The sequence below is a fragment of the Branchiostoma floridae genome, chromosome 10 (assembly GCF_000003815.2).
Source record: "Branchiostoma floridae strain S238N-H82 chromosome 10, Bfl_VNyyK, whole genome shotgun sequence".
NCBI classification, from domain to species: domain Eukaryota; kingdom Metazoa; phylum Chordata; class Leptocardii; order Amphioxiformes; family Branchiostomatidae; genus Branchiostoma; species Branchiostoma floridae.
This window is the reverse complement of record NC_049988.1, coordinates 23079178-23096062: the sequence shown is the minus strand read 5'-3', so window position 1 is coordinate 23096062 and position 16885 is coordinate 23079178. Positions and strand designations below refer to the sequence as shown.

The following is a 16885-nucleotide window of genomic DNA, read 5'->3' as shown; positions in this document are numbered from 1 at the left end:
TCTATGTCTCTATCCCTGAAGACATGCAATGATGCCCCAAACCCCCCTCCCTCTCGTAGCAACTGAGTAACTGCTTTCTGGCATGTCTTATTACCTGGTTGTCTTATCTTCATCGACTTATCATAGTACATATACTGCAAATACATTCTCTAAATCAGTCTGCTGACTGAAGGGACCACCCTATAAGATCAATAAATAAAATAAATAAATATACAAAATCCCCGGTCTTTTTGGAGGAAATGGTGACCTATAGCTTATAAATGGTCATAAATCATTTCAATGCCTTATCTATTCATGAGTTTATCTCTAGCCTGGTCTTGCAGTGTGAGTGATCAGCCCGCAAGAACCCGTCTCTGTGGGATTTCCAAGCATCCTCTGTGCTGTTATTAGTTTAGTCTGCAAGCAAGCGTAACGGATGAGGGATATAAGTCATAATTCCATCTCTGACTCTGAATTGTCCCTGCAGTGTTAGTGAACAGTCGCCACGCGCCCGTTCCCGTAGACAACATCATGCAGCGGAACAACCTCCGGGACAACCCGAGACCGCAGAAGGAACCTCGTCTGGTCTCCCAACCAGCGTCCTCCGTCCAAAACACCGCCAACGTAAACCGGAACAACGTCAACGGAGCCTCCACGACCAACAAGTTCCACGATGACGTCAGGCAAGCGTCACCGCGTCACGTGATCTCCGAGCCGAGTCAGCCCTTCCTGTTGTCGCAGACGTCACATCCGCCCCTTGTCTCACAGGAGACGCCGTCCACGTTGCTAAACACAGTGAATAGTGACTCCGCCGTTAACAACTTGGCTAGTTACAACTTGGTAAGTTTTTGTCTGACGTAGGTTTAAAATATAATTTCCAATAGTTCTTATATTTCTTTAAAGTAAATAATTCTTTACTCCCAACTCCCAAGTCAAGGAATGGACAGTCTACGACTTCAGTGACGTCACGTTTATTATCTAATATGTTGGTAGATCACGTGACTAGGTGCTTATTTGATCGACCCCCGTCTTTCAACTGCATTCATTAGATATAGCACTATCAGAAGGGTGGCGAAAACTGGTGATGCGGCTTCTGTGCTGCGGTCAAATAGATAACAGGATAGATGAGATAAGGTGTAGATTCCTGCCTAAGGCAAGAAAAGGGTCAAATCTTTGGTCGTAGCACATTTGCAGCCTCTGACACTAAGAATGTGGATATAACACATAAACTTGTATCACTTCATCCAGAAACAGTCTAGGACCAGCCCAACACACCACAACAATACGAACTCCAGGAATGGCACCTCGGGCCAATCCAACGCGCCCCAGCCGCAGCGCCTGTTGTACGAGACTACAGGAGACACGACCTCCGCGCCCCAGCCACAGAGTCTGCTGTACGAGACCACGGGAGAGGAGAGCGATCCGAATGTGCCGGGGCCCATGGCGCCTGCCGCTAGCCTCCCCTCGCACCAAGTCTTGGAGCGGTCCACTAACATAGACATGTCAACAGGTCGGTTTGTAAGATTCCACTACTCCCCAAGCAGGGGCGTTTTTTTTTTTATTTGCATGTATGAAACGCAGATGTTTTAGCCAGAAGTTCTATCGATGAAACAATACCTTGTTTTGAAGTTGAAATGTGGGAATAGCTTGGTACTTCAGTACTCGTGCCATGTGGCGAAGCGACTTGCCATGTGGCGAAATGACAATGTGGTGAAAGACGTGAACAAATTAGTACAGTAATTTGAAACAGTGGACATCTCTTGGCTTATTTGGATCTTTCGTGTGTTTTTCATCTCACTATGTTTAGAGATTTAGATGTGTAGCTTATTTATTTGCAATGAAATAAGAATAACTTAATATTAAATATTATTTCTTCTTCCTACAGAGCGACGGCGGCGTCCCGCCAGACGGAAACCCCGAAGTCAAATCCCTCGGATCTCGGAACTTGCAGGGCCGCTGGAAGACCCCTCCCCGGAGCCGGCGGCACCCCCGCCCTCAGAGGACCCCGAGGTCGGCCCGCTACTCAAGCGGTCCTCCTCCAACTCTATCTACAGTCTTACGACAGGTTGGAGACTTAAGATTTCTGTTGTTTTTAATCATTCAGCAACCTGATGAAAATATTCACGAAAAACATATACATGTATAATTGTGCGGGTGTTCAGAAAGTGCGAAATGGAAAGAAATGAAACGAAACGGAATTCCATTTGTACATTCCACTTTGTTCCATATCGTACAGTCTATCTCGTTCCATTTTACACTTTCTGTCAACCCAGTTGTACTCTCTCTCTCTCTCTCTCTCTCTCTCTCTCTCTCTCTCTATATATATATATATATATATATATATATATATATATATATATATATGTTTAAATAGAGTTCACAAAATATCCCCTTGTTGACTACAGTAAACCTTGGGTTCGAAGCCGAGGAGAGACGGCCGGGAAGCTTTGAATTGTGGACATTTTGGCTTGATATTGACAACAGTTTATTGACAATAGTTTCCACTTAACACTGTTTCTGACGGGTGACCTGTGCGCTATGAATATAAAATGTCACAACATATCTGGTTATTCTACTTGTTACCAACAGTAAACCTGGGGTTCGAAGCCGAGGAGAGACGGCCCGGGAGCTCCAGTAGCGAGAGCGTCGGGCCGCGGTCGTTCCTAGCGACGGACTCTGAGAGCGGGATCGCCATCCGCACGCACGTGTACCCGCGGATGGACTCGGACCAGTCCCTGCAGAGTAACGGGAGCGGCGGTGGGGGAGGGGGGCGCAGACACGTCAGTAAGAAGCACACGCGCGTCGCCCCCGTGTCGACAACAACTCCCTACAACACACGGACTCCTACACTCGGCACAGGGCCGCTCAAACCACGGTATGTTTTGTACTTCTATATTTTTTCATTGTACGAAATGACCTTGTATCATGGTAGATACGTAAAGGGATTTTCTATATACAGGCAGATACGGGTCCAATACCGGATCCGGCTGTATTCGTCAGAAATACTGAAGCATCTCTGTACGTATCTACCAGGATACGATGCCATTTCGGGCAGTGAATTTTATCTGTATTTTTTTTTTCAAATTATTTGCAACAAAGCAATACAGGGGGCATTACAGGCAGTAATGGTGCTGTTGACAATGTGTGTATCCTTACCGTTGTCAAATCCTTGTGATGCTAGGTAGTCTCCTTGTTTGTTTATCTATCTGTTTGTTTGTTTATTTGTTGTTCTTGACGATGTTTACCTTCGTACCGTTGACACAGCCCGACAACGCCGGACAGTTCCCGCCCCTCCAGCAGTTCCTCCAACAGCTCGCCCGCGCCCCAGCTGCGCCGCCTGGCGGTCGCCGCGCGCCTGCTGCACTCCAACCGCATGGACACGTCGGAATCATGACGTAACCTATCCTGAGTCGTCGGAAAATTGACGTCACAAACGCAATAGTCTCTACCAGAAGCGTGACGTCACAGAAATATAGCGGACGTCACAATGAAATCACGTCATAAAGTTCTGGTTGTCACAAAATTGAAGTAGGCTCCACCTTAAGTTTAAAGTCACATACCCGCTGTCACAAGTGTGACATAAAACTTGTGTCGTCAGAAAGTGACGTCATGATTAATAGTAGTATCCACCAGAACCACGACGCCACTGAATTGAATCGTCGGAAAGTTGACCTTAAAAAGTCACAGACGTCTGCAACAGAATTAAGACATCACAATTTTGCTAAAAGTTTTAGAATTCGTAACTTTATGGAAGGCTAATTTTAACCAATTAGAGTATAGCCCGTCTTAGACACTGCAATAGATCTATTTATATCACATTTATGCTGCTTTTATATTCTGTGCTGGTCCAAACGTGCTTTGTATATTTGACAAGATTAACGTAATATTGCACAGCCTTCCACATATTTGGTTAAATGAAGTTGATAATGCTAGATTGCACAGTCATACACACGCACTGAATACCCAGTGTAAGATTCAAAATGACTGAAAATGTAACTTTTAGTGCGAAATAGACAGTCAGTCTTGTACATAGATAATATTATATGAAAATGATTTATTTGTATTTTATTTAGGTTCTTCTGAGTGACCAGGGTTTATTTGACATAACCCAGCTATTTTGTTACACTATTTCATTGTACCCATGGAGTATATAACTTACATGTATATATAGGCGCAGAATTCAGCCTTCGTAATGTATGTTAGTCAAATAATGGCTCAACCGCAAAGATGTTGAGATAGTAATAGTTAGTTCATATTTGGTCATACCCCAAAGATGTTAGGTATGGAATTCCCGTACAGAGGGATTCTGGTATGTTTTTTTATAGAAATAAAGTATTGTTCCTTTCAGACGATAACTTATAGATTCTGTGTGTTTTATGGCATTAGATATTAATTGGGTGAATTCGTAACTAAATACATTCAGACAATTGCTTTAATATCCCAGACGCAATTCTCATGACATAGTATTTAGATTCATGCTTTTCCTGAGCGTTTCTGGCCATTTTCAGACTTTTCAGATTCTAACTTAGTCTCCTTTCTCCTGGTATTAAACCAAATAACCTGATATTTGATATCGGGGGTGCCTTAGACATGTGCTAACAGGGATCTTTCGAAAAAACTTAAAATCATTCACTTTTGAATTTCTACCTTTTTTTCTGATCAAAAATGTACATTTTGTTTGCGGCCCTGTGCCTTGGTATCAAAACCAAATAACTTAAATCAGAGTGCCTGGGGCATATGTACAAATTCATCATTTTGGCATATATCACTTTGAAATAATAGGTTGATTTCATTCTGCTATTTTCAGACCACGGTTGGCTATAACGTTTGCCACATATGTCACAGTACTACAGCAAAAATGATCGCAAATTTGGAATGAGAGTACATATGACATAAGCCTTCACATGTCTTCGTCACAGTTTTGGCATCCATTTTAAATTCCAAAAATGTGACGAAAATATGTGGGTATATATATATACATATATATTATATATATACACCTTTTCGTGGGTATATATATATATATACTTCGTAAGTGTTAGACTTAGAGCTAAATCTTTTCGGATTTGGGACTATTTTCAGGCCGAGCATGATCTCTTGTGGAGATTTTAGGCTATTCGGACCACAAGTATATGTTTTGGCAATGTTAATGTATTATATAGCTAAATGACCAGTAATTTGGTGTTTGAGTAACGAGGATATATTCACATAATTGGTTTTTACCAATTCGAAATGGTTTATTTATATCAGAAATATATACTTTAGTTTCATTCTATGACAGCCAGATATGTTTAGGATGGGTTTAGGATGGGAATGGGTAATTTGGAAGAGTCCATTTTATATTGGGTGTTGGAGAGTGCATTTTCATATAGGGGAAATTCTTTACTACAAATGGTTGATTTTGTAAGAGTCCAAGTCATTAAGGAGCGATCCGTTTCACCTGGGGGGGGGGGGGGGGGTCGACAGAAGGGATGGAACAAGAAAAAATATCACGGTGTTAGCTCCAAAAGAAGTGGGAGGGGCTTGTCACGAGCTTTCAACACTTACATCTATAGTTCTGACGTATGTTTCAATGGATTTGTTGATTTTCTGCCTCCCAGCCTGAATTAACTGCTTTTTCTACAAAATTAGTCTGCCTCTTAGAGAAAAACAAAATGCCATTCGCCGCACGTCATACCGCGTCATCCCTCCAAATAAGGGCAAATTCGACCTTTCTTCCTCAGACTAATAAGGTCTCATTTGCAGTATTTATGCAGTTTCACAGTTTTCGCTACGGGACGGCTGTCTGCAAATCGGTGTCCAAATCATGTCCACGCAAGCACAGCCGGTCCTGTCCACTTTCGCCGGTCCCGGCAGCGGCCAAACCAGCAGACCGCTTCCACAGACCCCTCCTGTCCACCACCGCAGCGGCGCCTCTAGAAGTCGGCTGGAGAGGCAAGGAACGTCTCCAGACACGTACGAAGAGGCAGAGAGAGTGTACTACACAATCAAAGATCAAGATCTGCCGCCGTCTTTACATGGGGTGGGGCGGCAGCAGGAGTCACCCCACGGGGAGGTGGGAACCAGTGGGCCGCCGTCCCAACCACCTCCTGTCCATCAGGGTGGTTCCCGCGGGCGTGTCCGCCATGGCAACGGGGCTGACAAGCCGCAAGAAGAGCAAGAAGCGGCTTCACACACGTACGAAGGCCACGCAACGTACACGTCTGCAGGTAGCCGCCATGTTTGTTATTTGCCATTTTCAGTATTTCTAGTATGAATACATTTTGTTTTATAAAACAAGCAGAAAGTTTTCAAGACGAAAATTTATGGTCATATTTGGACTGTTCATAGCATGGCTTGTGAAACTAGATCACGATTAGGATTGCGAATTCTTATTCCTGGTACAAACATCCTGATTTTACATATAATGGGAGTGGTCACAAAAGTGCGTATACACATACAAGCCCGTATGGCTTACGTATTGGTATTCTTTTGGTTGAGGTAATGTTTGGGGGAGGGGGGCGTTTTTCACTTTTACTGTGTAGCCTGGTATCGAACCAAAAACGACCTTGTTGGTCGCAAACTTTATCTTATTCAAAAAATGTAAATACGGAACACATCCCTATTTAAATAGACGTTTCGTGTGGCAACTTGGTAAGGCGTAGGTCCCAGTTGGAAAAAGGGGCCTTTCCGGGCAGTTCACGTGCTGTTTTTGGCACTTTCGGGCGTGACCCCTACATGGCTCGGTGGGACACCTTGCGGCTCCCGGATATTTTGGGGTGTCACGGCTGGCATCCGGGTTGAATATAAGCCGGATTTGAAAAAGACGCCATGTCCTACGTATCCGTAGGGAATACCCCCAGTATCCGGCAGTCCAGCGGGACAAATTTGTGGCTTCTGAGCCCGGCCGGGGCTTCATCCCCTTTTTAAAATGTCCAAGAACGGGCTTCAATCATGGCCTGATGTCATTTTGTTGAAATCTCATTTAACTTATTTTTTATTCATGTATTTATGGATCTGTTGAGTCGATCTCTGAACGTTGACCTTTTGATAATGTTAACAGACCGCACGTACTCGAGTGAAGCAAGCGGCCGCGGCGCTCTCTGTAGCTTCATCCGCTCCCACCGCAGCTGCATCGCCGCCGGCATTGCCGTACTTATCGCTGTAGGACTCGCGCCTCTGACGTTCATCAATAAAGAGGTAACACTCTTGCACTGTGGATACTGTTGTCCAAATTTTAACACACGTTCTCTTACGTTTTACTCGAGAGGCTTACAAGACAAAACATGCTTTTATTTTTTCTCAACATTCCTCAAGTTTGGTATTAATAAATGTATATTCTGACAAACATTTTAGGAAATATCCCGATTTTCTACCACTGTTGGCGCCTTGAAGCGCGACCAAGACGACATGTCCGCCACTGTTGACGCCTTGAAGCGCGACCAAGACAACATGTCCACCACTGTTGACGCCTTGAAGCGCGACCAAGACGACATGTCCGCCACTGTTGACGCCTTTAAGCGCGACCAAGACGACATGCGTCAACTGTCCACCACTGTTGACCCCTTGAAGCGCGGCCAAGACGACATGCGCAAACTGAACGCCACTGTTGACGCCTTGGAACGCCAACCGTCCACCACTGTTGACGCCTTGAAGCGCGACCGAGACGACATACGCCAACTGTCTACCGCTGTTGACCCCTTGAAGCGCTGCCAAGACGACATGCGCCTGTTGTCCACCACTGTTGACGCCTTGAAGCGCGACCAAGACGACATTTCCACCACTGTTGACGCCTTGAAGCGCGACCAAGACGACATGCGTCAACTGACCACCACTGTTGACGCCTTGAAGCGCGACCAAGACGACATGCGTCAACTGTCCACCACTGTTGACGCCTTGAAGCGCGACCAAGACGACATGCGCCAACTGACCGCCACTGTTGACGCCTTGAAGCGCGACCAAGACGACATGCGTCATCTGATTGCCACTGTTAAGGCCTTGAAGTGCGACCTGGACAATGAGCGAAACAAAATCACCGCCTTGGAGCAGCCTCTTTACGAGATGAGTATGGCGCCGTGTAAGTTGGGTTTCAGTGCTCATGTGTACTTTTTGTGATGGTGTATTGAACAATCTCATTGATATGTACATAGGAAAATCTGCGATTCTGACTGTCATGATTAAGGCTTTGGGTAATTTGGCTTTGATCTATTAATGTTTACTCTTATGTTAAGCAGCATCATTTGATTTCAACCAGTGATTAATTAAATTGATTATTAGTTATCAAATACAAGATTATGTGTAGTTACCATCCAATGTACATTCCTTAGCCTTATATAAAAGAATCTTTTCAGCATCTTGTCCTAAAGGTTACGCAGTGTTCGGTGGAATTTGCTACAAGGCCGTCGACAAAGAGAAGACCTTCGGCGGAGCGGCCGCTGCCTGTGGTGAAGACGGCGGCATCCTCGCCATGCCCCGAGACGCTGGGACCAACGCCTTCCTGGTCTCCTTGTACAAGTCCGTGAGCGACAAGGGGGAATTCTGGTTCGGCCTGCACGATCAGCGCGTAGAGGGAAGCTTTGAGTGGGTGGATGGTTCTGCACTTGGGACGTACAACTCCTGGGCTCCGGGAGAACCAAACAACCGTTGGGATTGGGGCAGCGAAAATTGTGTTCTTTACTCCCCTATAAAATCAGACAAGTGGAACGACGCTGAATGCCACTGTCCGTATCGCTTCATATGCCAGGCTGTTCCAGGTACTTATTGCAACCGTACCATTTCCCGACCCCCCCCCCCCCTCTAGTAAACATGGCACTCCCCGAGTAATGCACTAGACATGTTAAATCATTATACATGTAATAATTGCTCTTGTAACAAACACATCAGTATATGGTTATGAACACTTCCACTTTCACTTTATCTATTTAACCAGGAGTAACCTAGACCTGTTTTTCAGGCAGAAACAATTACACAATAACATTAAATAACAACACTAAATAACAACATAGCTGTAAAAGTATCATTGCTAAGCCACTGGTTGTACTTGGCGTCTAAATGTCCTAAACTTCATCATGATACGTGTTTCCTAAGGAAGTTTGTTCCACAGCTGCACGCCGTAGTGCTGCAGACTGCCGCGAAATGACGTCACACACTCTGACAGGTGGCAACTGAAGCATGTGGGGGTCATAGTCCCGTCACATCATTCCACATCTCGTCCCTGATAATTTTGTACTATTTTCTAACACCGCTTATCTCGTAAACGCGCCACAGCTTATGTATCCATCAGACTAGGTACATGACATCATTATATTGCTCTTGTTACAATAAACACATCATTTCATATCTCATTGCTGTGAACTATTTCTTCCAGGACGTCCACAGGTGACAATTGGAACTCCCACCACCACCACTGATTAACGGCTGTCGGACAGTGAAACGTACCAGCCAAAACGTGAAACCTCGACTTATAGGCTCACAGAATAGTACCTTGTTGTATAGCTGCTTTACCTGTTTGTGGAGTGGTAACAAAGAATGAATAGTAAGACTGTATTGATGAGACTGTCGTGTACAATGATAACCTCTCCTCAGTGCATATAGAGCTAATGTACAAATGTTTAAAGTTCTTTGAGTAAAGAATGTTCTAGTAAGTAACAAAGAATGAATAGTAAGAATGAAATTTGTCCTGTGCAGTGGTATTGACTCTTCAGTTTTTACATAGATCTAATGTACAGATTTTTAGGCTCGTAACCAAAAGTTCTTTTGAGTAAAGAATGTTCTAGTACGTAATAAAGCTCCTGTTTTTGAGCTATTTATGAGGCATTTCCCACGACGTTTGTGTCACAGGCAGGGTAGCGACATGGATGGAATTTAAAAAGATCAGTAAATATAGCTTGATTGTTTTCGCCGTAGGCGTGAATCTCTTTTGTTGTAGTAAAGAAGGAAAAGACGCACAGTGTCATCATATCCGGGCCATCTATATCAAGCGTACGGGCAGCACATAGGCGCAAAGGTCCACCTATTTGGAATTTCCGGGTGACGTTAAATTTACAGGAGTTTTCCACCCGGAAACTTGTTTGTTCGCATAGTGTGAACTTCTGTGACATAAAATGCAATTTCAGTGACTGCCATGGCTTATATGTAAGAACATAACTGTTAAAAGCAAAAATACGGAAATTGAATAAAAATGCAAATTCCACTCTATTGACTCTTAACTAGTTGTCTTACAATATTGTATAACAGAAGTCATCAGCAATCAGCGACCCAGTACAAAACGAAATGACCAGCAAAGGTGTATTATGAGCTGAGAGCCTGCTATGGAGGCTAGCTAGCCCTTTTACATAGCCACAATCTAGTTGGGTAGAGATAGCTTTGTGTGCTGAATACCAATATATAAATATTCTTTTCGTATCACAGTAGTAGTCCACTGTATTCTGCTGTTGCAGTATACAGCCAAACCTGTCCAAGACGACCACCTGGGGGACCGGGAAAAACGGTCGATTTGGGCAGGTGGTCGCTGAGAAGAGTATCGACTCAAAACATGCCCGATGCAAAGTATGAATGGTTTCCGTTGTGTTTAATGGCAAATAGCTAGCACACTGCACGCACGCAAAGAAGCTTAACCCTATCTAGACCAGGCTTTTTTGGGATCCCTGGGACCAAGGGGGGGCTCTTTTGACCCCCCCGTCGTATTTTCAAAACGGCTTGAGTTACGATCATCAAATTTGAAGGGCATGATGTTCTAGTAGAGTTTTATATTTTCTGTAATTTTGGTATCGTTATGACGTAATATGACGTAATTATGACGTCATAATGTCATATTTTGGGCTAAAATCGTCAAAATATTAAATTTCCGCTATACTTAAATGTATTGAGCAAAATGATGACAATAAAGCTTATCTTATTGGTGTCTAAGTCTGCCAAGTCTTATGTTTCCAATGGCGTCGACACTGACGTCTATGTGACGTCAGAAAATGACGTCATTTGTCCGCCATCTTGGATCGACAACCGTGAATTTTCTAAAATACGACTTTTTCCACATATAACCCCAAAACCCAATAGAGATGGACTGAAAATGATCAAATGATTGTGTTTTGTAAGAAAATAAAAGATTTTGACGGTATTTGAGTAAAAATTACATGTATTTATTGTTGAAAATGGCAATGTCCGCCATCTTGGATTTTGACCCATGACGTCATCAAATTAGCATAAATTATGAATATTCAAATGAAAATATTACTTAAAATTACACAGGATGTTGATGATATTAATAAACAAGTTTGATCTTGCAATTAAACCATGATATCCCATAATTCAAACTGAAATTAGTAAATTTGGGAAAATATGCCTGTCAGAAACCCGTTGCCATGGCAACACGAAAAATCACAAACTAAAACTTTTTTCGCAGAATTGTTGCCAACAATATTTTAGGAAAAGTCACCAAGTTTCGTAGTCCTAGCACACGTCGTTCACTAGTTATGCGACGTCAAAGTCGACGCGGGCACTTTTAGCCCCCCCCCCTGGTCTAGATAGGGTTAAGCGATGTCTTTAATGTCAACTACAACACGCACACTGTAAATTGTAAATGTAACCCCAAGCTTTTATTGAGCTTTTATACGGTACAGTGTTTTAAAGCTCAATATTTGTACACTAATGTTTTAGACAGTAAGGGAACCTTGATGCTGTCAGTTACCATGCAAGCTTTTTTTATGCGTCGCTGTGTTCTTGATCGCCATATCTGAAATAACTACGGTGCACCTTTCGAATTCGATGCCCGGTACGTCCTGATAGCGTTCTTACCCACGAGGGTGAATGTACAGTACAGTTGGACAAAAGCACTCACACAGGTCTTTCTTAAAAAGGTATGAGCAACACAGATCTTTCTTAAAAAGGTATGAGACTATATACGTTTCAGCATTCGTTCACTTTATAATGATATAGATGTAAAAAAAAAAGAAACTTCTGTAACAACTAAATTCGGGAATCCTACGCATACTGGCCGATTTCGGCACAAAGTCGCGTTAGTTATCATCAAAAATCGATGAAAACCTCAATTTTGAAAATGATGCGGTCGTTATGGGTCCCAATTTGGGCCGGTCGCGGTCGCGTTGGCCAGGTGGTCGTTGAGAAAAGGTCGCTTAATGCTTACGTCAATGGGAGAAAAAATCGGGACCGAGAAAAAGCGGTCGAAATGGCCAGGTGGTCGCCGAGAAGAGGTGGTCGCTCGGGCAGGTTTGACTGTACTGTACACCCATGGTTCTTTTTGATAGTTGTGCTGCACTCGTACTAATAATGTTAGCAGTAGAATAATTCATTTCACTAAAAAGACAGCCCAAATGCGGCCCTGGTGCAGAATTATCATGCTTGTTTATATAATTAAGAGACACATTATAACAGGACCCTTCGTTATAATATAACCAGCTGCTGCCGCGCCGCATGCCTGCGAAACTGGTGTGTTACACCGAAGGGCGGATATACCAGCTATATAGATACAGATACAGAGGACACATTGCATTATCACTCAACAATACAAGGCCTACAATGTCCAAAATAGGATTGCGTTAACAACTGATTATTTTCGAGCCATTTAAACACAGTATAAGAAGGGAGGAAGGAAGAAAAACACAGAAAAGTCGCATTAAAAGGGCAGCTCCTCTGAAGTGTAGGCGGAACACACTATACGCTGAATGTGTATAAGCAGGCATTGAATTGACCTTTCACCCCACAGTACCCGTCACCTTTCATCCCTTGATGCTCCAGACAGACGCTTGCAGGAGGATTGTGCGGAGGAAGTAATAATCTCTGGAAGCAGGTAAGAACGAGATATACATAAAACATGACTGCATTGTTATGAACTATAGGGAGTAGAGGTCATTTCTGTGGTATGTGGGCTAAATCAGGCAGAAATGTAAGACTTTCTGGGGTGACGAAAAAATGGGGGTGGGGAGGGGGGCACATTTACCTTCACGGAAACAAAGGGGAAACATTGTTTTTGCTCCGTTTCTTCTACACCCACTTCTTCTTCTCCAAGCAAACAAGGTATATAACCAAGACCAGACCACTGTCGCCATGGTAACAGACCGTGTATCAAACACTGTGGTGTCAGGTTACATGTAGCAAGTATCAGGACAAATCTCGAGGGGCAAGATTATGAATGTGTTTGTGTAAGACTAAGAAAGACTAAACAGATCTTGTTTAAAACGGCTAGTCTTCCCGACAGGCGACCCATCAATCTACTCTAGAAGCCGCTGGGGTCATTTAGGTCATTGGGAAAGTCTACTGTGAAAATGGGTGGCACTTTTATGAGGGGTGATTTTTTGTGAGTTGTAGGCAATCTCTAAAGGTTTGGAACTAAAATGATCAAGCTGTAAATTTTGTTACGCTAGAAAAACTAAGCCTTTTTGTGAGTAAATTGCTATCGTATTGTCTTTATCAATTTCCGTCACTTTATAGTGAATGTGACTAGTATAAATTAGAAACATGTAACGTTACAATGTGTAATTGCAAAAACACAACAAACAGATGAAGAAAACAATACCTAATCGTAAATACCTTTTTTGGTTTGTCAATGGGTTTTTTTGGGAGGGGGGGGGGTATTTATTTAAAAGAAGAAATTTATTTATTTATAAGAAACAATAACAATAAAGTACAGAAAGTTAAGGTGCAGAAGGGGGGAAGAAGCCTAGTTGGCTTGTACAGTGCCCTCCACCACTTAACTAAACATTTACTAACCTATATACAAATGTAGAAAATATCAAATAGATAAAAGAAAAATGCCGAATGAAAAATGTCAGGAATAAATCCTTAATTTAGATGATTAAGCAAATAAATTGAACATAGAGTTTTAAGATCGAGACTAAATTTATACCATAAATGTACTATAAATCAGGACATGACAAAAGCGTGAAAGACTCAACATTTGTTGGGGTTTGATAAAAGGTGGTTTATTAACAGGTTTTTAAGTTTAGCAGAGGCGTGCAATTTTTGGGGAGGGAGGAAGAACATTCCAAACATTGATGCATTTGTATTTTACATTCATATGGGACAAAGGCATTCTAAACAGGGGAATGTGAAGATTTGAACTTTGCAAGTTTGATAATTGTGAAACTGAGGTCGGAAATTAAGAAAACCATCAACGGTATCGGGTAGAGTATGGTTTATGTATTGGGCTATTAAGAAGGCATGTTGGAAACTGTTGTTATATAAATATTCAAAATTCTAAGTTTCTCAAATAGTAGTAAAGAATAGGCGTGGACATTTGAACCAGTGGCAATGCGTAAGAATATTTCCCATCCAATACCATAACATGTCCCAACCTTTTATTAGGAAAAAAAATGTTAATGTAAACATTATTTGTTTACTTGAAACGATCTAGTTTTAATTGGTCTATTTCTTCTTTTCTAATGATTTTCTATCCATTAGGTTTGACATGGCAGAGGAAGGTAATGGGTCTCCTACTACTGTTCCCCAAAACTTCGGCGATGGGTCCCCTACTGGAGTTTTTTGTGACCAGCCAACAACGAGCGAAACGACTTTGGTCAGACAACCGAAATCAACAGCTGATGAAAAGCCCTACATGTGTGAGGAGTGTGGGTACAGGACAGCCAGGGAGTCTCACTTATCCCAACATATGAGAACACACACAGGAGAAAAACCATTCAAGTGTGACCAGTATGACTATTCTGCTGCGCAAAAATCCAGTTTGGACCTACATCTAGCCAAACACACAGGTGATAAGCCCTACATGTGTGGGGAGTGTGGGTACAGGACAGCTAAGAGGTCTCATTTAGCTGAACATAGGAGAATTCATACCGGTGAAAAACCATTCAAGTGTGAGCAGTGTGACTATTCTGCTGCACAAAAATCCAGTTTGGACCTACATCTAGCCAGACACGCCGGTGAGAAACCCTACATGTGTGGGGAGTGTGGGTACAGGACAGCTGCGAAGTCTCATTTATCCCAACATATGAGAACTCACACCGGTGACAAACCCTACAAGTGTGGCCAGTGTGACTATTCTGCTGCACAAAAAAACACTTTGGACCTACATCTAGCCAGACACGCCGGTGAGAAACCCTACATGTGTGGGGAGTGTGGGTACAGGACAGCTGCGAAGTCTCATTTATCCCAACATATGAGAACTCACACCGGTGACAAACCCTACAAGTGTGACCAGTGTGACTATTCTGCAGCAAGGAAATGCCATTTGGACCAACATCTAGCTAGACACACCGGTGAAAAGCCATACATGTGTGGGGAGTGCGGGTACAGGACAGCTTGGAAATATGCCTTATCCCTACATTTGAGAACTCATACCGGTGAAAAACCCTACAAGTGCGACCAGTGTGACTATTCTGCTGCACAAAAAAACACTTTGGACCTACATCTAGCTAAACACACTGGAGATAAACCCTACATGTGTGCGGAGTGTGGGTACAGGGCAGCTCAGAAATCTGCCTTATCCCAACATATGAGAACTCATACTGGTTACAAGCCGTACAAGTGTGACCAGTGTGACTATTCTACTGCACGAAAGTCCCATTTGGACCAACATATTGCCAAACACACTGGTGAGAAACCTTACTTGTGTGATGAATGTGGATACAGGACAGCTCGGAAATATTCCTTATTCCAACATATGAGAACTCATACCGGTAACAAACCCTACAAGTGTGACCAGTGTGACTATTCTGCTGCATAGAAGTCCGCCTTGAACCGACATCTAGCCACGCATACTGGTGAAAATCCCTACATGTGTGGGGAGTGTGGGTACGACCGGTGTGACTATTCTGCTGCACAGAAATACAATTTGGACCAACATCTAGCCGTACACACCGGTGAGAAACCCTACAAGTGTGGGGAGTGTGGGTACAGGACAGCTCAGAAATCTAACTTATTCACACATATGAGGAGAACTCATACTGGTGAAAAGCCCTAGAAATGTGACCAGTGTGACTATTCTACTGCAGTAAAATCTGCATTGAAACATTGTAAAACACACCGGTGAACAACACTACATGTGTAAGGAATGTGATTTCGGAACATCTAAGAAGACTCCTTTATCCTAACTGATAGTTTACCAGAGTTGTATGTCATCTAGCTGTTAAAAAAACTACAATATATAGAAATCATCTTCTAGGAGCTTATATTATATATATCATGATGTATATACATCATGCATGTAAGAAGAACACTTTACTTTGAGAATAGCCACCTCACAGTTACGAGCGTGCATATGCTGTAGTGATGTCACCTGTTTTCAAAGTTCTATATCCGTCCCGTGTTTGTATTAAGGCAACGGCCTTCAGCATTTTGAAGCCTCTGTAACCTTAAGTTGTGTGGAGTTTCCTGAGAAAGGCGGTTATGCCGACAGACACTTGAGTCAGATTTGAGTCTTGAAGATGTCCAGGTGGAAGATAAGGCGCCCTCCGCGGGAAAGTCGTTCCAGTCTTTGACAGTACGCGGGGGAAATGACCTCAGTGTACTACTTAGAGTGGCTTGGTTTGCGGTCAAATACATATGGCGGGAACACCAGGCTGTTTGACTAAGTTGGGGCTTGTCTTGTGAAATCAGCTTCTGTGATATGAACTGTAGTTCATTGACTGCCTTTGCTAATATAATATATATATATATATATATATATATAAACATACTTGATTAGTGAGTACAAGGAAGTTTAATAAAAGTACAACTTTCACTTTGTCTTGTGTAGTAGGTGCACAATGTTGTGCTGCCCGTACAAGGTCACAGGATAGTTTTATATTCAATAATGTTGTATACTTGTATATATTGTATATACATGTATTGGAAAGAATGCCTGAATGTCCCAGGACGAGCAGAAAGGATGTGTTTGTAATACGTACCCAGTAAACCACATCATGGTGTCACACACCAGCTTTTAACTGAATTACACAAGCTGCATATCAGGACAGAT

At 42.8% G+C, this 16885-nt stretch overlaps 3 protein-coding genes across 3 annotated transcripts; all 3 read left to right on the top strand.

Annotated features, from left to right (window-relative positions):
- Window positions 1-442: 442 nt before the first annotated feature.
- LOC118425166 (mucin-5AC-like) lies at window positions 443-3996 on the top strand. The gene is made up of 5 exons (XM_035833993.1): window positions 443-819; window positions 1228-1489; window positions 1865-2044; window positions 2569-2854; window positions 3244-3996. The coding sequence occupies exons 1-5, from the start codon at window positions 511-513 to the stop codon at window positions 3371-3373; spliced, it is 1167 nt and encodes a 388-aa protein (XP_035689886.1). The 5' UTR covers window positions 443-510; the 3' UTR covers window positions 3374-3996.
- A 4249-nt stretch (window positions 3997-8245) lies between these two features.
- LOC118423773 (collectin-11-like) lies at window positions 8246-9509 on the top strand. Its single transcript, XM_035831993.1, has 2 exons — window positions 8246-8711; window positions 9326-9509. Exons 1-2 carry the CDS (start codon window positions 8426-8428, stop codon window positions 9370-9372), a joined length of 333 nt encoding a protein of 110 aa, XP_035687886.1. The 5' UTR covers window positions 8246-8425; the 3' UTR covers window positions 9373-9509.
- Window positions 9510-14050: 4541 nt separating this feature from the next.
- LOC118425177 (gastrula zinc finger protein XlCGF57.1-like) lies at window positions 14051-16538 on the top strand. The gene is made up of 2 exons (XM_035834008.1): window positions 14051-14096; window positions 14374-16538. Exon 2 carries the CDS (start codon window positions 14381-14383, stop codon window positions 15650-15652), a length of 1272 nt encoding a protein of 423 aa, XP_035689901.1. The 5' UTR covers window positions 14051-14096; window positions 14374-14380; the 3' UTR covers window positions 15653-16538.
- The last annotated feature ends 347 nt before the right edge of the window (window positions 16539-16885 follow it).

Excerpts from the sequence above, each read along its gene's own strand:
- LOC118425177 (XM_035834008.1), top strand. The coding sequence starts at position 14,381 with ATGGCAGAGGAAGGTAATGGGTCTCCTACTACTGTTCCCCAAAACTTC.
- LOC118423773 (XM_035831993.1), top strand. The coding sequence starts at position 8,426 with ATGCCCCGAGACGCTGGGACCAACGCCTTCCTGGTCTCCTTGTACAAG. Across the intron at positions 8,712-9,325 it reads CATATGCCAGGCTGTTCCAG|GACGTCCACAGGTGACAATT; the intron begins GTACTTATTGCA and ends TATTTCTTCCAG.
- LOC118425166 (XM_035833993.1), top strand. The coding sequence starts at position 511 with ATGCAGCGGAACAACCTCCGGGACAACCCGAGACCGCAGAAGGAACCT. Across the intron at positions 1,490-1,864 it reads TAACATAGACATGTCAACAG|AGCGACGGCGGCGTCCCGCC; the intron begins GTCGGTTTGTAA and ends TTCTTCCTACAG. Across the intron at positions 2,855-3,243 it reads ACAGGGCCGCTCAAACCACG|CCCGACAACGCCGGACAGTT; the intron begins GTATGTTTTGTA and ends CCGTTGACACAG.